The sequence below is a fragment of the Canis lupus genome, chromosome 14, assembly GCF_048164855.1.
Source record: "Canis lupus baileyi chromosome 14, mCanLup2.hap1, whole genome shotgun sequence".
Taxonomy (NCBI): Eukaryota; Metazoa; Chordata; class Mammalia; order Carnivora; family Canidae; genus Canis; species Canis lupus.
The window spans coordinates 6,961,421-6,985,000 of record NC_132851.1 but is presented as its reverse complement, the minus strand read 5'-3'; the positions used below and the strand labels follow the sequence as shown (position 1 = coordinate 6,985,000).

The window sequence follows — 23,580 nt, the reverse complement described above, 5'->3', positions numbered from 1 at the left end:
CTCATATGTAGAATCAAGTCAGAGGTAAACTCTGACCCAGGGACTTGCTGAGGTACAAACTTCCTGATTCAGTTGTTCAAGTGAGGAGTTTTGCCAGCCCTAGAGCCTGGTTGGCCATGCCCAGGCAAGGAGCTGAATCACAGCCCCACCCGCTGTGGAGTGTCTTCTGGCCCATCTACCAGAAAGGCTGGCAACAACTCCTGGGAGCTGTGCAGCCCCAGCAGCACTTGAGCCAAAAGGAAGGCAGCAGAGCCGATCTCCCTCAGAGCAAAGCCAGAACGTTGTGTGTAATGTTCCCATGCTATGCACAGGTAGGGCAATTAATTCACAGCCAAAGCAGAGGTAGCTCCTGGCCCCTCCCCACTGGAGAATCTCTATGGGAAATTGAAAGTGGCCTGGAGCAGCATCTTTCTCTCTCTCTCTCTCTCTCACACACACACACACACACATACACACATACACACAGGCAAGGGAGCTGCAACATAGCTCCACCTACTATAGAAAATACCTTTCAGTCCCATCTGACCAGAAGAACTGAGGACAGATCCTGGAAGCTATGAGACCCAGTAGCACTCAAGCCAAGAGGCAGGCAAGCAGATTCAACAGTTTGGAGAGCAAAGCCAGTGGCCCTGTTTGGTCAGAGAATGAGAGGTGCAGGTCAGCTTGAGTTAAGACAATAAACTAAGAGTTTTACTAGCTTTAGAGCTGCTTCTCCCACTGTGCTCAGACAGGGAATCTAATCTGCAGACCTGCTCATCACTGTATATGGTCTTCAGCCTGTGTGATCAGGGAACCTAACTAGAGCACACAGGAAGCAGCACAGCCATTCAAGCCCTATGTAGAGGGTCAGTGGAACAGAGAGCAAAACCTGTGGCTTCCCCCACAGCAGACCAAAACCAGTGGCCTTACCTAACCAGAGAATTCAGTGCATACTCTGGGCTAATTTGGGTCCCCAAACAACAAGCTGTATAGGTCCTGGGTTCTGTCCTACTGCCCTGCCAGGGCAAGGAAGCTAACTAATAACTCCATCTTGGGGCACCTGGCTAGCCCAGTCCATAGAGCATGTGACTCTTGAACTTGGGGTCATGAGTTTGAGTGCCACATTGGGCATAGAGATTATTTTTCTTAAAGAACAGAAAGGGATAGGGACAGAAAACATATTTAAAGCAATAATGGCTGAGAACTTCCCATACCTGAGGAGAGAAATGGACATCCAGATCCTTGAGGCCAAAAGACACCAAATAGGTGGAACCTGAAGAGGACTACACCAAGACTCATTATAATTAAATTTCAAAAGTTGAAGACAAAAAATTTTAAGAGCAGCAAGAAAAGAGAGAGAGAGAGAGAGAGAGAAAGTTACATGTAAGAGAATCCCCATAAAACTACAATGGATTTTTCAACAGAAATTTTTTAGACCCAGAAATAATGGGATGACATATTCAAAATATTAAAAGAAAATAACTGTCAGCCAAGAATTCTACACATAGTGAAGCTGTCCTTCAAAAGTGAAAGAGGAACAAAGACTTTCCCAAATAAATAAAGGTAGGGAGAGTTCATTACCATCAGATCTGCCCTACAAGAAATGTTAACCATATATCCAATGAGAGATCAACACCCAAAATACATAAAGAACTCATACAACTCAATAGCAAGAAAACACAACCAGTTAAGAAAATGAGCAAAGGTTCTAAATGGACATTTTTTTCCAAAGAAGCTACATGAAAGGCCAACAAGTGTATGAAAAGATGCTCAATACCACTATTCATTAGGGAATGCAAATTAAAACCACAATAAAACATCACCTAATGCCTGTTAAAAGATAACAAATGCTGGCATGGATGTGGAGAACAAGGAACCTGTGTACACTGTTAGTGGGAATGCAAATTAGTGCAGCCACTATGGAAAACAGTATGGAGGATTGTCAAAACATTAAAAATAAAACTACCTAATGATCCAGCAATTCCACATCTGGGAATATATCCAAAGGAAATGAAAACACCAATTCGAAAAGATTTCTGCACCCCATGTTGACAGCAGCATTATTTATAATAGCCAAGACATGGAAACAACCTAAGTGTATTGTATAGCATGGTGACTATAATTAATAATACTGTATTATGTATTCCAAAGTTGGTACAAGAGTAGATTTAAAAAAAAAGTTCTCACCACAAGATAAAATGGTGATGGATGCTAATTTAACTTACTTTAGCAATCATTTTGCAATATATACATCCATCAAACCATTATGTTGTATATCTACAACTAATAAACTGTTATGTCAATTATGTATCAATTTAAAAATTACTTTAAAAATTAAAAATGAAAATGTACAGAACCATGAGGCAAGGAATACAAGAAGCCTGTAGAAGCCAACAGCAGCCCCCAATTGACAGCCAGCAAGGAAACAGGGACCTCAGTCCACAACTAAAAAGAACAGGGTTCTGTCAACAATCTTAATACACTCGGATGTGGATTCTTCCCATGACCTTCTAGATAAGAGCCCATCTAGCTGCTATCTTGATCCAGCTTTGTGAACCCTGAGCGGAGAACTCAGATGACTCTGCCTAAAACTCTGACCTACAGAACTGCAAGAAGATAACAACTGGATATTGTTTTAACCCAGCAAGCTTGTGGTGATAGAAAACTAATACATGATGCACTCTCCTTAAGTGTTTTATAAAGTAATGAATCTTTTTTTATTAAGTAGTCTCCATGCCCAGTGTGGAGCCCAGCACAGGGCTTAAACTCATGACTCTGAAATCAAGACCTAAGCTGAGATCAAGAGTCAGACACTCAACCAACTGAAGGATCTAGGTGCCCCATGAATCTTTTTGACATAAGCCAACATAAGCAAAAACAACTTTTAAAAAGCAATTAAGAGATTAATGCTCATGCATGGGGAGCTTGATGAACTCAACTGGTAGAGCATACAACTCTTGTTCTTGGAGTCGTGCGTTCAAACCTCATACTGGGTGTAGAGATTGCTTTAAAAAAAATAAAATAAAATTTAAAAAGATGAATGCTCATACAGGTTAAGAATTCCATATAATTTTTGGACTGTATCTAATTGTGGTACCACTTTTCATTGAACTTGCTCATCTATATATTTGTTGCATCACCAATGGTAAAGGCTATAATGAACATTTCTTCAGCTCTGTGGGCTTCATGGGAAACATGGTAATATTCTTTGAAGCACATATTGCTCTTAAATGTATTTGCATCACCAGATTTATATTTTATGCATATAGTTTTATAACAAGCTGCTCAGTTTCTAGAGAAAAGGTAGTGTATCCTATTTTGTGTACAGCATTTTATTTCAAAATTAAAATATAACTCCACAGGACCCAAAAAATAATGTTCAAACATTCATGGCAAAAAATACATGTAGCATTGGAAAATTTTATTAATTTAAACATGGGTCATTATTATGAGCACTATCATCAAATTTTCAGCACACACATTTTATTCTGTATACTGTGATCAACACCAGCTGAAGAACTGGTGGCTACTCTCACAAAGTAGGATTTCATCTTTAGTCTACTCATTGCTACCAAAAATATCATCAAACTTCCTCTAAAAAAATCCACGTGGAAATTATCTTTGAAACGGATGTCTATCTAAGAGATGAATAAATATGGCTTTTGTCTCTTCATCATATCTGATCAGACATTTTCTTTTACTGATAGATCAGAAATATCAAACTTGTTTTCTGTGAAGAAAGCCTGTGCACACACTGCTCATATTTTACCATTAACAAAAGTAATTAAAATATGGGTGAGACAGAGTAGCAAGGAAATAATTTTTTTTTAAGATTTTATTTATTTATTCATGAGAGACACAGAGAGAGAGAGGCAGAGACACAGGCAGAGGGAGAAGCAGGCTCCATGCCGGGAGCCCAATGCGGAACTCAATCCCGGGACTCCAGGATCACGCCCTGGGCCAAAGGCAGGTGCTAAACCCCTGAGCCACCCAGGGATCCCCCAGGAAAGAATATTAAAAGTTATGTATTATCTATATTTTCTAATGATACAATATTAATTTAATTAGAACTTGAGGTTCCCAAATTAGCCACCGGACAACTGGCTAACCAATGATATTTGGAAAAATACAACAAATTACAAACAATGAAGTTGGGATTACAAAAGAAACTATAAATATAATTTCTGCCAGCATAGTACTTCATAAATACAATTTAGAATGTTAAAGAATTGATTCTTCTTTGGATAATGGCCAAGGAACTCCCATCAAACTAATCCTCCGAAAGATAAGTTCTGGACAAAATATGAACAAATAATTATTTGAAGGCCCTAGAAAGTAATAAAAGAAGACAGACGCTAGGGTGTAACTGACATTTGAAGAAAGGAATGACTTAGGTGCACTTCTCTTTTCTTGACTTAGCCAAATCCATTCAATGTTTGAAGGCTAAATCTATGTTAGAAAATTCAGTATCTTCCTAACTTGAAAAACCAGAGTAAAGAATTTGAGCAAATACAGAAGGTGGAAAGTGAGGGGAAAATGATGAAAAGAAAGCTACAGGAAGGAAAAAGAAATTTCAGTGAATAATAAACACTGCCAAATCTCATGCATGCACAGAAAGACTTGAAGCAGCTCAGCTAAAATTAAAATAATTAAACTAAAATTTCAGCCGCTTTACCTCAAGGGAAACAACAAAGTCTGTAGCTCAAGTTCAGCCAAGTTAAATTCCTGCTTTAAAAATAATCACCACTCTTCAAAACAGATTTCAAAGTCTCTATACAGTATTGTTAAACGTATCCAAGATAAAATTTAAGATTATTCAATATATTAAGAAATAGGAAAACATGACCCATACTCAAGAGAAAAGAAGACTCAATAGAGACTGATCAAGAGGTAACTTGGGTGTTAAAATTAGCAGAAAAGAATTTCAAAGCTAGCGTATAAAAACTATGTTAAAGGAAGTGAAGGTAATATGCTTATAACAAGTGAAAAGATAGGAAATCTCAACAGAGAAATAACCATAAATAAATAACCTTCTGGGAGATACGTAAGAGGATAGTTTCATGACTTAGGGATTGGCAAAGGATTTTTAGACAGAAAACAAAAACCCTAAGAGAAAAAAGTTGATAAATTATATTTCATCAAAATCAAATCTCTGTTCATCTAAAGGCATTATTAAAGAAATGAACAAGCAAAAAAAATGAACAGGTAAACCACAGACTGGGAGAAGATATTCATGGAGCATATGCCTGACAAATGGCTGATATCCAAGTAGATTTTATAAACTTCTACAACTCATTAAGAAAAAAACCTAATTTTATAAAAATTGAACAGACACTTCACAAAGGAAGATGTACAACTGGCCAATGAATGAAAAAGTGCTTGGCATTGTTAGTTTTATCAAGCAAATACAAAATAATATCATTAGGATATGCTATTATACACTCACCAGAATGACAAAAATTAAAAAGACATATCATCAAAGTTTGGACAGTGTGTGGAACCACCAAAATTCTCAAACATATTTGGTGGGAATTTAAAATGAACAACACCTCTTTAAAATGGTCTGCATTATAAAATTAAGCATACACCTACCCTGTGACCCAAGAACTCCTCTTCTAGGTATTCATGCAAGAGAAATAAAAATACATGTCCATAAAAAAGACCTAATTGAGAATAGGTTTATTCATAACACAGTATACTACTCAGCAATAAAAAGGGAAAAAACCTACTTGTGCATGCAACAGCATGGATAGTTTTAAGTTATGCTGATTAAAGGTCATTTATAAAATAACATATTCTATATGACTTCAACTATATGAAGTTCTAGAAAAGACATAGCTAATCATATCCCCCTACACTGGGGGAGAAAAAAAGCAGAACAATATTTGGTTCTGGAGGCTGGGGGAAGCCACTATTGACTAGAAAGTAGCTTAAGGGATATAAGTGTTGGAATTTAGAGATTAATAAATATAACAGTCCTTAAGAGCTCACAGTATAATGATTTTACCAATATCACACAACCAGTTAAGTAGCAGCTCTGAGATATGAATACAAATTTCATGTTCAACACTATACAACATAAAGCTAACACAATATTTATAGAAAAGTCAGGCACAGATCAATTCTTGACTAAACATGGCAGCTCTCCTTGCCATTTTCCATGACCTCTATCTCTGACATTTCAAAGGTGAGATGGAAAGTTTAAAAGAGTTTAAATGACAAGTCCTGAGTTTGATTTTAAGTAAGCAGATGAAAATTGTTTCTAGAACCTAATATGGGTCCCATGTCCCACCTCCTAAATCAGAGCTGCTCCACTTTTACCTGCTTTACATACTGAGTTACGTTCTGAAGGAAGTATTCTCTGGTAAAAACAAAAAAACAAACAAAAAGCAGTTTGAAAAACATTAGGCAAAAGAAAGCCATGTTCAATGGCTTTTCCCATTTTGCCCTAGAAAAAGTATTCACACACATTTCTGAGATATTTTTAAAAACTTCTGAAATTCAGAAGCTGAACTCAAATTATGGATCAGTCCTAGGAATTCTTTCGTTATAGACATGAATCTTTGTGTGTAACTAATAAGTGAATATGAATATGAATATGATAGTTCATACCATGTATGAAATGAATTCATTTTATTAACTGCTGAATAGTGCCAGCATTGAACAGAAAGTTTACCAATAATTATCTTGAGTTTTCTAAGACTCTCCATGATCATATAAAACTTGATAATAAAAAAGTACAGTCAACATTTGCCTGTCAGTCGTCAACAAAAACACAGCTTTATAAAAATTTTCCCAAAAAGAAAATATTTAAAAATTACATATCAGTATCAGATTAAGGATCTGGACTAATAATTATAGTATATAGCTAAGGTCTACAGTATATATTCAAGTAAAAATATATATGATATACATTCATAAGTCATTGATTAGAAATAGATCACTGTTAATACTAGCTTTTATATCTACAATATATAATTATTAATTTTATAATAATATATATATTTAACAAGGTTAAATAAATATGTGTGTGTGTTTGTGTATACATGTGCACGTGTAACAGACTATTGGGTGCTTTACACTTCAGAATAAAGACTGTTCATAAAAAAATGTTCCTACAATGAAAAATCAATTGTGCTGTGATCGTACCAACTCCAAACAATGCATACTGTGCAGATTGCACTCTCAGAGCTATGAAAAGTAAGCATGCTGCTCTTTTAATGTCAAAGTAGTCATTAATGTGCCATGATAAATAAAAGGAGTTTATCTCAAAAATCCTGAACACGAATTGATGGCTTCATTATAAACAAAAGCAATAGTAAATGCTATGTAAAGAATGAAATACTTCTCACCCAAAACACTACAAGACTAAATAATTAAACATTTATTTTGCAAAATCAAATTTTACTTAAATAATATTAATGTTTTAGAACTGTGGAAACTTGTCATTGGAAAAGAGTCTATTTGCCCTAGGTAATTTCAAGACTTACATTTCATTTTTATAGAGTGGCCCTATAATTTATTGTCAAATAGCAACACTATTGACAAGTACTGACAATAATTAGTGCAGGGTGGCAGGCATAAAATGGGGCTATGCCAGGCAAACCAGATCATAGGGTTATCTTACTAGGAATCAAAAACACCAACAAATCCAAATATCCTTTGGTCTATTAAGTTCTTTGTAATCTTACATTGAAATATGGAAGTTTGCCTATCTCATTTTATGCATATGAAAGGGAGAGAAATACTGTCTTTAAAACCTATTCTGAATAAACTCCAGTCCTATTATGCCCCTGTGTGGCCAGCCGGCACAGCAAATTCACTGCCACCCATTTAGTTACAAAGAAAAAAAAATCACATCTGGAGAAAAAAGATAGATTTCTTCACTGTACAAGAGAGACTACTAAAAACCAGTAAATGGAAAAACTTGAAGGATATGAAGTACATTTTTCCACAAATTTTATCACAAAAGATAGTCATCATTATCATGTATTTGAATACTCTTCAAAGCCACTGATTACTCACTGCAGTGAGCTCTGTTAAAAATATATCTTCTAGCATCCCAGTATTTATGTTTGCTTCCAAAGGCAAGATCACAAAATCTAGGCTTCATAATGAATTTAGCACTTGAAATATCCATTTTATTAGCAACAAAAGCAATTATATTTGTATCTGATTAAATATTTAATTTGTAAAAATGAGTTTATAGTAAGCAAACTTGATAACAATTTAAAGTGGCATTTCATCAAAACTTGTCGAGTGGATTTATGTAGAATGCAGACCCTGATTTTTTTTTCTTGCTTTACCTTTAGTTGTTTCAATTCAATTGTAAAAGCACAGAGAATATCCTGCCACCTCTTTTATGCAGTGAAATGGTACTCAAGGATCACAAGGATAAGAGAATAAGCTAAGAACTTTCAGTCTGAAACATAAGGATCATTCTATATAGCTTCCAACAACAAGTCTAAAATATTCTAATGATTTTCACTCATAAATACATTTCAATTATTCATTTGATAATAAAATACTATACTCATATACAGCTTAGTAATTTACTATCCATAAAATATTCCTCGTGTACTTAAATCTTGGCTCTTTTGACAAGTTGAACTAGCCAATGTTTCTGGAGTAACCACTATGGGAGATTTTCATCTTTAACCTTTTATTGCTTATATGTCATAAAAATAAACAGCCCTACCATCTGAATCCTGATGAAAGTTGAGTTGTAGATTTCAGGATATGATTAGCTACCTAGGAAAAGTCTCAAGAATATTACTTGAAAGGGTCCCCTCAATGATATATTGACCACAACCAATGCATAGTACTTATTCTAGTAATTTCTCCTAGAAAGCAATTCAGAATAAAATATAATCTAACTGCCCATATCTATGATTTATTTTTATATCAATTTAAAGATCATAGTTCATGTCACAACACAAATACTGAATATTTCATTTGAATTAGTCCAAACAATTAAATGATTACTATACATAACAACCAAAACTGCTCTTTCCAGAGACATAGTTACATAATTGATGCTTCAGATCTCAAGACCATTAATGTCCAGTCTACAAGGTTGAAAGGCTCATTATTTAGAAAGATTTTTAAAGTTGTAAGATCACATCTTCTGATGACATACTAGGGTCATTATTTTTCCATGACTTTTCCTTCAAGAATGATTTTTCAATCTACATCTTACTTTCTGATTTAATACTAACTGAAATGTTGATGTCAAGGCATTTATATTTTTTTAAAGAATTTAAGCAGAGAAAGAGTTCTAAAGAAAGAGTTCTAAAAGATCATTTATATCTTATCTGAACACAAAGTAACTAAAACATTAAAATATGTGGAGGCATTAATCCAATATATTAACTTATTTTCACTCTTCATACTTATAATAACTATTTGTATAACTGGTTTAGACTGATTTTAAAAGTAAATCGAGTAGTTGATTATGAAAATCAATAGACTGCATGTGAAAAAATGTCATATGTTTTTTGAAGACTAAGAAGTTAGGAACATATAAGGCAGGTATATTTTTTCTCCTAAACCAGAATAAATTTTTTATTGATTAAGTGGTAATTTCAGATAATCTTAGATAAAGAAATCAAAGTAAGCTAAATAAGACTGGTGTTACAGAGCATCAGAAGCTTCACATTTTAATGTTAATTGCAGCAATATAAAATTCTAGATTTTTAATAATGAGAGCAATGCAATTATAAATATGCCAACAATAAAAGAAACTTGAAGCTAAAACAAAAGCATAGTGATAGGGACCCACAAACCCATCAAAATATAAATATTCTCATATTTTAAATCTAACAACATTTCCTTTAAAACTAAATTGCATGCCATACTGTTCACAGCACAATTTCTAACGTGAATATATACCCAGACCTAATATTAATATTTTTAAACACATAAATTCTTGGCATTAAAAAAAGATAGAAATCAAGCAAAGAGAATATTTATAAAGGATGAGTACAAATCCTAAAACTGGTAGCTTCAGGTCATGGAAATTTTAAGAAAGCCATACTGCCTCTTTGATTTAAATATAACATGCAATACAGATTATTTCTACCATAAATTACAGACACTCAAGACTCAAGTGATGTATTACTAAGTTAAAAAACCTAGTATCTTAAAATATAGATAGCCTATTACAGGATATCATAGCATATACTATTGTATTTTAAATTATCTAAAAACTAAACATAAAATCAGTCAATTGGATAGAACCGTTCTGAGGAAAGAAGTGAAATTTTATTTAAAAAACAGATATATTATTCCATATTCAATGAAAAGGTCATATATTTATCATCAGTAAACATTTTAAATGTCAACAAATTTTAAAAGCCTCCTTTTCATCTGCTAAATTAAGACACATACTGTGTTAACAGGTTTTCTTAAATCTCTAAATAGGCTGCCTCACAGTGTTCAGAAGAGACCAGCAGAACCATTCAATATTCTATGCACTATCAGTTCTCCCTCAAATTCCAGAAGGTTTTAGTGCATTATTATCATATTCACAGAATTTCTTTCTTAAGCTTTCTCCACATATATTTAGTTAAAATGGGATCTTTTCTATAGTAGGGGTATAACATTAGCAATTCTCGCAACGCAAACAACTGGATAATAAAACTGCATTTTAAAAGCCTTCTTTAATAGGCTGTCTCTTAGGTTCTCTTTCTAAGCCAGAGAAACCGTCTAAAACACGTTCCTAATTTAACAATCTTCACCACATACACAAAATGATGAGGTTGAAAAAGCAATAGGAATTTATAACAAAGCATCCTTTCAAACTAGCCAAGCAAATACAAAGCATTATTAGCAGTTTGATAAAATAGCTTGTTTAAAAGTGATTATTGATCTACCCTGCATAGAGAAATGTCTCAGACCCAGGAAACATCTTCCGCATGTTTTACAAAGAGCATGCATGACTGCTAATTCACATTTTCCAACAAATCACATATGATTATATATCCCCATCCCTATATATGCATTGTAATCACTGCCATGTTCACAAAAGAAAAAAAAATCCATCAGGCATTTTAAGTGAATCAGTTTATTCATTAGAAAATGAAATCATGTAACAGCCTGTATTATGTTTCAAAGGTCAAACTAGTTAAATTTAAGATGCTTTTGGTGCTTTGAAGTAAGCTTATTTTCCTTCTTAAAAATCAATTAAGGAGAATACTATATAAAATTTCATATTAAAGACAACACCCTTATAATACTAACATTTCAATACATAACAATTTTTATAGACATTTAGGATGATTCTGAAAATATCAATGCTAAAAGAAATATAGTTTAGCTTTACTCACCTTGCATTGTTCAGCGTTTGTCCAAAAAGCTCATTTTGTAAAATATTTGGTGGGGATGAGAAAACCCCATGAAAATGAGATAAAACAGAATTGCAGACCTGGCGCAATGTCTCAAATTGCATTTTCTTTCTTTTTTTTTCTTTCTCTTATTTTTCCTTACCACCTGTCTTTAAAGTCATCTATTTGCAGACACCATCAAATAAAAACATGCCAATCAAGTTCCATATTTCTCCTGAGCTCTGTAGAAACTGTGCTTAAATGAGCAGAGGTTGATAGTTAATTGTACAGTCATTATTCTTCTAATTCAGTCGTAGAAGATTCAGTACCCGTACAGCTTTCGGCTTTCTCCTGACTGTAGCAAGAATTCTGAACAGCAGTAAGCTTTTTGGGCATTCCCAGCTGAAGTGTGAAGCTGAGCTGCTTTCATGTACTCTACTCATATTTCTCTAAGCCTATTAAAAACACGGAATGAATAGATGCTGTCGTCAGGAGTTTCAGCACATCTGGCTGCCAGCAATAAAATCTCAGAAGTAAAAAAAATGGGGACAAGGTATCTTCTCAATGTTACTACCGGGTAAGAAGAGAAATTATGAATTTCCCAACCCTTTCCTCTTTCCCTGAAAAATGAATAACTCCAGCAACGGAGTATGTAGGTCTCTTCACTGTGAAGGCTGCTGCATAGGACAGAACACTCTAAAAATAAGTGGTTTATCTTCTTCTGATATCATGAAGCTATAAAAATATGACAGACAATAGGGTTTTTATTGCCTGTATTTATAATGCTGTGCTTCCAAAGAGACATTTGGAGAACTTACTTGTCTTAATTTCTTACTTAATTTTAAAATGTCTTCATTTATCTTTAAAGAAATAGTGGATAATGTTCAATCCAGTACCTTTCTAAGGGCCATATATAGTGACTACATGATTATCTGTGCAACTTAGAAAAAAATTATACTCTATCAATTAAAATTCATATAAGCCGCACACATTAAATATGAACTTCCCCACAAATTAAAAAACAAAACAAAAAAACAACAACAAACACACAACTAAACCCAGAGAGACTTTATCAACTATTATTAACTTACTTCAATAAATGGTGGTCAGAGCATTTCTCAGAAAAGAATATTTCCTGAAGGCTCTAATTGTCTTAGAGTACCCCAGATCACCACTCATTCTCAAAAAAGTAATTCAGGTTTAAATAAAATCTTAGTTATTCTACATCCAAGTGCATTCATTTTTCTACAAAAGATGCTCTAAAAGTAGTGTGTAAACCAAATTTTAAAAATCAACTAATTTATAGAGAAAGTTAACATCTTTATTAATCTTTAACTGTTTCTAAACCATGACATATCTATAACAGATATACCCGTGTTAGTCCTTTTTACCTCAACTTTCAGCTTTAACCCTTTCTATCCCCTTCCACATGCATACCACTATAAGTAGGCACTTAAATACGTTAAGAAGTTTTTTAGAAACTGATGAATTCTTTGTTGACATGAATAAACATATCACAAAAGAGCAACACAAAATAGACATGTAACAACATAAATTTTTAATGACACAAAATAAACATGCAATAATGCTAATTTTCAAATAATCAATTTTTTTTTAAGAAACTACGGTGTTCAATTTTAGGTTTGTCCTCAACTAAGAGTGTTTATCATTTATTATTTTATATTTCTATAGGTGCATGTTAACCTATTTATGAAACAGAATAATCATAAAATACTTTTGGTTCATAAAGTACTTCTGTATTTATTTTTTAATTTTTTAAGATTATTTACTTATTTATTTAAGAGAGAGAAAGAGCAAGAACGAGAGAGCACAAGCAGAGAGAGATGGAGAAGCAGGTTCCCCACTGAGCAGACAGCCCAACACAGGGTTTGATCCCAGGACCCTGGGATCATGACCTGAGCCAAAGGCAGACACTTAACCAACTGAGCCACCCGGGCACCCTAAGACTTCTAAATGTATTTTTTTAATATCAAGAAAATGGGGCAGCCCCGGTGGCTCAGCGGTTTAGCGCCGCCTTCAGCCCAGGGCGTGATCCTGGAGACCCGGGACTAAGTCCTGTGTCCGGTTCCCCTTTGGAGCCTGCTTCTCCCTCTACCTATGTCTCTGCCTCTCTCTCTGTGTCTCTCATGAATAAATCAATAAAATATTTTTAAAAATAAATATTAAAAAAAGAAGGAAAATATAAGGGAGTTGTAATTCTATTGTTTTATAGATGAAAAGAAACTGAGGCTCTGAAGGATTAAAGATAACACAGCTTATAAAAAGAGTATTTAAATGAAAGTCTGTTTTGGATTCCGTGTCACATGCTCCTACCCTATCATTCTATCTTCTATGTATATACACACATGGGTCTGCGTGCGCACACACACATACACACATACCTATTTGTGAACAGATCAGCCTCTATGCATGAATAGGAAAACTACTTGCCAGCGACCTAATCAAGAATATTTCAGTTAGAGCAAACATCTTAATTATTTTAACTCACAAGTAACTTTAAATAGGTTTCTTTCCTTTAACTCAAAAGCAACCTGATGTGCTTCAAATTTTTAAGCTTTTGATCATGTTAATGTTTTTACATCTGTAAAAGGTCAATTTTTTGTAAGTGAAAACATATCGTTTTAAAATTCTCTATTTCCAAGCTTATACTATCTGTGATGAATATATAATTTCCAAGCTTATACTATTTGTGAAGCCTATATGTATGGATGGATGTATATATATAATTTCCTCTTTGTGGTTAGACTCAATTTTTTAAATAATCAAAAGCCCCTTTGAAGCACGTCTGTTAAATAAGAAGGTGATTAGACTGCAAAGCACCCTTTGTTGCTTTAAAAAAAAAAAAGTTTCTTTTGTTTCAAAATTGGATCTGAAGGCAAGGTCATAGGAAGAGTTTCAAAAAATGGTCTCAGCAATGGAAACATCACTGGAATGAACTGCAATGTGACTTCTTTGAAACACTAAAGATTATAGCAACTACCTTCCTCCTCAAAGCCTTCTTTGGCTTCCGCCTTCAACACACACTACTGGTCAGCTTTCTTAGTTCCTTCAACATTCTAGAAGTGATTTCTTCCGCTTCCCCAGTCCTTAGGAACCTTTCACCTGCTCCCATTCATCCTTAAGGACTCAAATGTCACTCAAATCCTTAAGGACTCAAATGTCACTTTCTTAAGAAGACTTTCTCTGACCTGGATTAGGATCCCTATCATGCACTCTCATTGTATCCTGTATTTGTTCTTCATGCATTTGATAAAACTGTCACTATATATCTACTTGAAAAAAAAGTTTCATGTCTTTCAGCTCCAGTCCCATGAGGTTAAGGCTCACGTTTGTTTTATTTTAGCATAGTGCCTAATAAGTGCTCAATAAATGTTTGTTGAATGAACAGATGCCTATTATTTTATTGAAAAACTAATTAGCTTCTAGTCACATCCCATAAGTAGGATAGGAAACTGCTCAGGGCTCAGTTTGGTTTTTGGTTTCTGTGTTTATTTTAGCTGGCCACATCATGTTATAAGGCTCATAAATATAAGAACAACCAATATTTGCAATCAAAAACATTGTGTAATTTGTTGGAATATCCTGAATATTTTACGAATGTTTATAGCTAATACTTGTTTTACATTTTCTGTACACTGTAGGACACATGTAACATAAACATTGGAGGATTCTATAAGGAGAGTAAGAACATGGTACTTGGGAGTTTGATGGCCTGGTTTAATATTAACTAAGGAGTGCCTGGTGGCTCAGTGGTTGAGCATCTGCCTTTGGCTCAGGGCATGATCCCAGGGTCCTGGGATCCTCACATCAGGCTCCTTGTGGGGAGCCCAACGTGGGACTCAATCCAGGGCCTCCAGGATCAGGCCCGGCAGTGCTAAACTGTTGAGCCACCCAGGCTGCCCCAAATCAAATCTTTTTTAAAAAATATTAACTCCAAACCTAACCAGCCATTATACCTCAGGACATTCACTTTATATATCCGGGCTATGGTTTCTTCAAGCTATGTAATTTACCTCACAGGGTTATTATTATATTTAAACATGTAATGCATATAAATACATTTTATAAACTCTAAACTACATAGTGATTGGAAGTAACCTATGAGCTACCTAAGGAATCAAATTATTGGAACCAAGATTCTAATAATTATGTTCAGATATCTTTTATTTATCATCTTTATTCATGCATTTCTTGGTGCATTTATTCATGAATATCTTTGTGCAAGGCTCTATCTCTCTGTCTGTTAGATATTGACAGTATACAATGCTTATACTTACCTCTTCTTGGGAAAATCAGATAATTAGATCTATATTTATACTGAGTCCAGCAGAGAGGCATTAACTCTCACAAGTGATGTAGATGGTGGAAACCTGGCTGTACTATTAGAATCTTTAGCACCTCACTGGTAATGAAAAACTAATTAGAGTTCTCCCAGAAGAAGATGTGTTAAGCAATTTCTAGCAGCAGAGGCAATTTTATTAAAGAAGATATCTAAAAAGCTAATCAACACCTGAAAGAGTTTAATCTAAGACATCAAAAGAATTCAAATAAAAATAATAACAATATAATGTGCTTTTGCCCATTAAATTGGCAAAGTATTGGCCAGAGGGTTAGAGAATGGGCACACTCTCATACTATGTTTATTAGTATAAGTATACATGGGTAGAACCTTTCTGAGAGATATTTAGTAAAATGTACCAAAAACTTTAAAGGTGTTCAAAATTTGAGAGAACACTAGAAGAATAAACACCAAAATGTTAATATTGATTATATTTGAACACAGATTTTTTTTCTTCATTATACTTCTTTATATACACTAGCTACAAGAAAAGCCCAAAGTTTAATCCACCTACAAGTGGACAATTCCACAATTACAATGAAATCATAACCATGCATATTAAGTATGATGTCAGGCCATGAACTTTTTCTTAGCAATGCTCAAGTAAATCAAATTAGATTATCAGTTTTCACGCGATTAACTGTATCCATTAGCAAAGGGATTTTCTTCTTTATCGGTGAGTTTCTAACATTCTATAATAACTCAAATTGTTTAATTAGTACTATGAAACATCCAAAAGAAAGGAGAAAAAAGAACTAGCACTAACATGTTTATAATATCCCCCAAAATACTTAAAGCATAAGCTCTTAAAAATTAAAATTACTTAAAAGTCTTTGTTTACAAATACCTAATGGCTGTGAGCTAAATGTCTTAAGAAATTTAACACAAACTCAAAAAAAAAAAAGAAAGAATAAAAATTGAGAACCTCTTCTAAATTAATTAAAGCACAAACCTCTTACTTTTTTAAGAGTACCAAAGTATGTCTATTAAAATGTCCCATACATGCAAATATGTAAACATAGCTAATCAACTACTGAAATGATATGATGTATAATATGTTTAATCCATAACAAAAATCCCAGAAATGCTTTGAAGGAATTTGTCATTTTCTTAAAATACACATCTGTAGTTCTATCTATATAACTGAAACAACTGCACTATCTCTTCTGTTTCATTATTCTTGTTCCACTGACTATTTGAAACATCTGACTGATAAAAATCTCAGGGTTATATATAAGAAAGATGGTCCAGAGAACAAGCGTCTTCATATGTTTTGCAAATTAGTGTCATGCATTGTAAATATTTCCCTGAGGCAAGACCATAGAACTGTTCACCTCAGGGATAAACAAAGAAGCAAATAAAAGGCAGATGATGAAATTTTGAACAAAAGTAGAAAGGAAAAGGCATTCAATAAAGGTAAATTGGCTGGTACTTCAACTTAGAGTGGACAGTATATGGTATATCCAGGGATGAAAGACAGGAAGAATGGCCCAGACTTAAATATGCACACTATAAATCTAAAGATTCCAGAGTAAAATCAGAGAAAACAGTGGAGTTCAAAATATCTACAGCAGTTTTCATGATAAGTTTTTTAAAACATGTTGATACTATTGTTTTCCTGATGTACAAAAAAATTCTGTAGTATTTCCTAGGGCTATTTCTTTGGGCCACTGCTGCTGAACACACAAATGCATGAAGCCCCACCATTATTATCATTTCTCTGACTCCTCTTTCTAGAGCAGAAATATGAGGGCTAATCCTACTACGCTTAGCTCAAGCTGCATTATTCTGAGAGGTATTACAAGATTGCTTCAACAGTCCAGTGCCAAGCAGCTCTTACCAGAGTAGTTCCCATACCTACAAGCTGGCAGCAATAGGAATTTACTTTCCATTGGACACAGGGGTCAGGCCTAGATTTAAGCTCCAGAATGAAAATGTCCAGAGTTATTATCTAGATTCTACCTCCTAGAACAAAGAGAGCAAAATCTCTGAAAACACAAACTGGCAAGCCCCTCAAGTGTTAGGACTACTAGTTCCAAGTATAAAACTCCTTGATAACTATCAAGAGAATCACTGGAAGGAAGCAACACAACAATTTCAGGGAGCTATGTCAATACAAATAAGAGCCAACGCAATCTCTAAATGCTATATTCACCAGGAACCACAGTGTAAGAAATGTTTATAAATTTAGGACTCTAAGCATTCACACCTAAGTTTGCAAACTGAATGTCCATTGTTATCCACATGAAAATTAAAAATAATCACCATTGGCTCAACTATAAATTTGTTTTAGCAAAATATGGAGAAAATGGGATACTGTGCAATAATACGGTCCTCAGAGAGTTCCCATCCACAATTGCTTTCTTTCATGCAAGTCCCTCTACTCATTACATCATGAGCAAATGGAAACATCATAAATATACCAAGACATTATCTCACTACATATGAGTATGGGGAAATCAACTAGGAAGCTAAAGCACTAGTCAAAGAAAGATATTAGTTGGCTTCAATTACAATGATTACAGTATCATGAAGACAAAGAAGGACTATAAAGGTAGATGTTGAATTAACAAGACATAATGATTGATTTGCCACAGGGATGGGAGGTAGTACATGAAGGTCAAGAGAGCAGTCAAAAATGACTCTCAGATTTCTCTCTTAAGTAACCAAGCAGATAGTTTTAAAATTTGCTGAGACAGAAAATGCTAAAGGAGGAGCAGACTGAGAGAGAAGGAAGAGGAAGATGATGAGCTGTTGAATTTAAGAAGCATATAAGATAGCTAAAAAAGCAAATAAATAAGCAATTGAACATGCCACTCGAGTTTAGAAGAGAGTTCTCATTTAAAGATATAAATTCAGGAAGCATCAGCATGTTAGTAACTATTTCAATCAAGTAAGTAAATGACATTACACAAAGAGAAAGTTCCAAAAAAAGTTTGAGAGCACAGGGAACTAAGTTCCACATTAAGTCATCAGGTAAAGAAGAAGCAAGTAAAGAAAAAGAGGAGGAATAGCCATAAAAGTAAGAAGGAAATCAGGAGAGTGTGGTGGCCTTAGAAGCCAATAAAAGGCAATGTTTTAAGAAGAATGGTATAATCGACTCTCAGTTACATATTTGTGACCCTGTGTTTCAAAACAATTCTGAAAAGAGCTCTTTTAGCCTGTAATCACTCACTCCATAGGACCCAGATCTCGCTATAAAAATAGACCAGAAACAGACATCTAAGTTTCCTTCATCTACCCCTTTTTGTCCCTTGGTGAAAGGTATGCAAACAAAATTTTTAGTCTTGGTTCAGCCAAGACTATAAAAAAAGCAGAAGACCTTATGCAAATTAGTTCATGCAAATCTACAGGTATCTTGATCCAATGCTACCAACTTAAAAATATAATTAGATATGGGCTTTAGAAATGAACCAAAATCAAGATTAATCAGAGAACTCAGCTACTTATGTATGAGTTAAAGTGATTAAGCACCAAATTTGAAAGGAGAAAGTATAAAATAAACAAGACCTACTCTATCAATTTTCCATCTAATTTTCCCTTTTCCTTACAAGCTCCTTCCTAAAATACCTGGTTTATTTATTATCAAATCTAATTTAGAGCCTCTTGGTTCTAATGATACTTGTCATGATGAAGAATAATATTTGTTTTATGTGTAAAATCAAGTCACCAGTGATTTTATTACTATGTTATTTCCTATCTTAAAAAGAACCTCCCTTGATCCCACATTCCTTTCTAGGAATTCCTTTTCACAACAAAATTTCTTCAAGGAATTGTCTATAGTTGCCATATCCACTTCCTCATTTCACACCCTCTTCTCAATCTATGACAATCAATTTTCCATCTCTAATACACTCCATTAAGACTGTTCTCACCAATGACTTCCACGTTGCCAAATTCAAATGCAATTCTATTTTTTCTTTTTTTAAAAAGTTTTTTTTTAAATTCTACTCAGTTAACATACAGTGTTATATTACTTTCATCTCTGTTCTTAACATGAACTTTGACTTAACTTCCTTCCACAGCATTTGATACTGATGCTATGCTGTCCATGGCCCTTTAACCATTTTTTGGTCCTCTTTATTCTTAAAACACATTTTCCTGATTTTCTTCTTGTTCAGTGGCTATTTTTTCTCAATGTCTTTTGCTAGCTCTTACTCCTCTCTTAGACCTCTAAATGTTGGGAATGTCCAAGGCTCTATTTTGACTATGTTATGGACCTTTTCTGTTCATTATTTTTTAAGTAAACTCTCCCCCAATATGGGGCTTAAATGCATAACTTCAAGTTCAAGAGTTGCATGCTCTACATACTGAGCCAGCCAGGTGCCTCAACATCTTCTGTTGTTCAGTCTACATGCTCTCCCTAGGTGACTCAGATTCATAACCTTAAATATCTTATATACATTATACCTTTGTCCTTATCTTCCTCTAGAATTCTAAACTGATAAAACTGTGTGTCAACTTGACATCTCCAAATGGAAATCAAAAGGTCGTCTCAAATATATGGCCAAACAAAATTTCTGATTTCCTCATCCAAACCTGTTCCTCCTCAGTCTTTCCTATCTTGGAACAACACCATGACTTATCTAGGAATTATCCTTGATACCTCTTTTTCTTTCATACTCTACCATCCACATCAGTTCATTCTGTTAACTCTACCTTTGAAATGGAACACAAATCCATCAAAAGTTCCATTTTACCACTACAATTCGAATTCAGGCTACCAATATCTCTCTCAGACTACTTCAATAGCCTCCTAATTTCTCTGTGCATCAATACCTTTCCTCTTCAACCATTCCCCACCCAACAGAATGACCATAAAAAACATTAATAATATTATGTTCCTTCCAGCTTTAATCCCTATAATGGTATCCTATCACATTTAAAACAAAATCTAAATTTCATTTTACAGAAAGTAAGTTAGCTGTTTTTTTTTGTTTTTTCTTTTTTTTTTTTTGGTCCAAGTGGTTGGTGACAAAGTTTGAAGGAGCATCCACATCTCCTGACAGTCCAGTGCTCCTTACATGGTATTACCATGTCTCAGTAAGCCAGCAACTTCTCATGAATGCTCTCATTTAAAATGTAAGCTAATTTTACAGCTATCAGTGTCCCTAGAATACAGAAAAGAAAGGATGCTGTGAAAACACAAATAAAAATATCAATGTAGGCTTGGACATAAGCATAACTCCCAAAATCTCATATTTTTTGAAGGAACAAAACACAAAGATGCACCTGAGCACTGGATCAAAATATATTTAGGTAGGAAAGAGAAATATTCCAAGGAAAAAAATAAAATTTTCATAATCCTCCCCCATTCACATGACTCTAATTCTTGTTAAGCAAAGTTAAATAAGAAACAGATTTCTTACCACTTTCCAGACAGTGATTTTAAATATGGATTTTTTAAAATTTTTATTTATTTATGATAGTCACACAGAGAGAGAGAGAGAGAGAGAGGCAGAGACACAGGCAGAGAGAGAAGCAGGCTCCATGCACCGGGAGCCCAAAGTGGGATTCGATCCCGGGTCTCCAGGATCGCACCCTGGGCCAAAGGCAGGCGCCAAACCGCTGCGCCACCCAGGGATCCCTCCAGACAGTGATTTTAAATCATATATCAAAACTTTCAACCATGTCAAAAAATTTACATAAGTAGATTTCAGATATACAGTATAGTAACTGAAAAACAATTTTACCCCACAAGTTCAAGTACATATATTCTGTAGTCTTGCAGCCATGAAAAATATAAACCTTTTCTGAGAAATGTAAATAAAACTTGTCAATTCTGCTCTATCAACAAAAATCAATTCTCGTGCAAAGAAAAAGACTAAAATAGGTAAAGCAATTGGATAAACAAAAAACTCAAGAATTTGAAAATATTACTGAGGAAAACTAAATGAAAATTAAAATCTAGGAAACAGAGAAACAAAAAAATTCCCATGTGAATATATATATACATATATATATAGAAAAGAAAATAGAAGGGGGTTGTATCAGTAGAAAAGGGGAGGTCACCCTTAAGTTTAATTTTCCAGCTCAAGCACTGTGTAATTATGTAAGCACAGTAAGAATTCTTTCATCAGTAACCTTCAAACCAACCTTCAAAGACCTTTCCAGACAAAGAGCTCCAAATCATACCTCAAAACTTCCAACTGTGTTAAATAATATATACAAGTGTATCCCAGGTATATATCACAGAAATAAAAACAGTTGGTTATAGGTAAAAAAAAAAAAAAGTTTATTCTCTACACTATTTATTTTTGCTGCATTATTTGTTTGAAAAAAACTACGGTAGCCATAGATTACTAAAGAAGAAATCCATATGATCTGTATTAATGTTCTTAACAGCAAACTGTATCCCAAATCTTACTACAATAGTGATTTATCATGTATTAAGCTATCTTGAGATGTATGTAACTAATTCTTTCTTCAGGATTCCTAGGGATAAAAGAGATCACACAATATCAAAATAAAAACACTTATAAGAAACATGCACTAGTACTATTATTAAGTAATGCACTCACATATACACACAGGTAAAAGTGGGCATACAAATTAAAAATAAAGAGACAAAAAAATAAATAGACAATTTCTATAAACTTCTAATAAATTTTTTAAAAATTTACAAACTCCTCCTGAGTTCTAAACTAAATCTCTCAATGGCTAAAACACTTTTGTAGGTAGAGGCTACAGTCAAAAAAATTATGTCCGGATCATTTCAGAAAAAATCTTGTCCCAATTCACTTACCTATTCCTCCTAGAAACTAAAGTCAACAAAGATTTTTACATTTGTTTATCAAGAGGAGCAGAGACCATAAACCACATGGACAAACTCAAGGGCAAAACCAGAAATCACGTGAAAAATAAAGAAGGAAGCTGAAAGTTTTGTATACTTCAGGTTATCTTATATAATTCTGTATATATGCAATTAAATACTCTATTGGTAATGGAGTAAGAAACTAGTAAAAATTTATTCTGTAATCTAGCAATTCTCAAAAGTATAGTCTAATGACCTCAGGGGCTCCCCAAGACTCTTTCAGAAGATCTATAGGGTCAAACTCATAGTCATAATAACACTAAAATATTATTTGCCTTTTGGACTCTCTTCTCTCATGGATGTTAGGGTAGAGTCTTTCAGAGGCTAAATTATGTGTGATATCTCAAGATATGGAATACAGAAGATAAAATAATCCAGCTGTCTTCCACTAAATCAGACATTAAAGGGATTTGCAAAAATGTAAAATAATGCCAATTTCCTTACTAAGTTTTTCTTTTCTTTTTGAAATATGTTGTATTTATCCTCTATTATGGCTGCAAAACAAATCCTCACAATCATGGTGGCTTAAAAAATATACATTTATTATCCTAGCTTCTATAAATCAGGAGTCCAAGCATGGTTTAAAGGGTGTAATCAGGATGTTGGCTGAACCACATTTCCTTTGGAGCTCAGGGTCCTTTCCAAGCTCATGTGATGGCTGGCAGAATTCAGTTCCTTATGACTCTAAAACTGAAGTCCCCTTTTTCTGCTGTCAGCTTACTAGCAGAAAAATTCATTTACTGAGACCAACCAGTTTAATGACAGCATTAAACTGTGAGACTTCCCCACAGATCTACCATGATACTACCATTATTCGTATTATAGATTGATAAACTTAGATACCTGAATCCTTCAATAATTAAAGATATCAAATAGGAAAATATATCCTTAACTTTATTTAAAGCCTAATCCAACTCCTTATTTTTAAGGAGATATGCTAGACCTTCTTTGAGCCTTAAAAAGACTATTCTTAATGGGTGATGGGCACTGGGGGTTATTCTGTATGTTAGTAAATTGAACACCAATAAAAAATAAATAAAAAAAAAAGACTATTCTTGCATCGTAAGCTTCAATATTCAACAAGATAAAGCCAATGTTTGGCT

At 34.0% G+C, this 23,580-nt stretch overlaps 1 protein-coding gene across 48 annotated transcripts in view; it reads right to left on the bottom strand.

Moving 5' to 3' along the window:
• Window positions 1-23,580, bottom strand: part of RIMS2 (regulating synaptic membrane exocytosis 2) — a 581,405-nt gene that overhangs the window by 369,180 nt on the left and 188,645 nt on the right. For 4 of the 48 annotated variants that reach the window (XM_072774181.1, XM_072774184.1, XM_072774178.1 and 1 more), the window contains exon 1: window positions 11,307-11,909. The exons of 38 other annotated variants lie outside the window; for them this stretch is intronic. In XM_072774181.1, the coding sequence (XP_072630282.1) occupies window positions 11,307-11,428 (122 nt within the window). In that variant the 5' untranslated portion in view covers window positions 11,429-11,909. Of the gene's footprint in view, window positions 1-11,306; window positions 11,914-23,580 lie in introns of those variants that run through there. 6 more of the 48 variants (XM_072774180.1, XM_072774182.1, XM_072774185.1 and 3 more) reach the window with 3 other exon arrangements.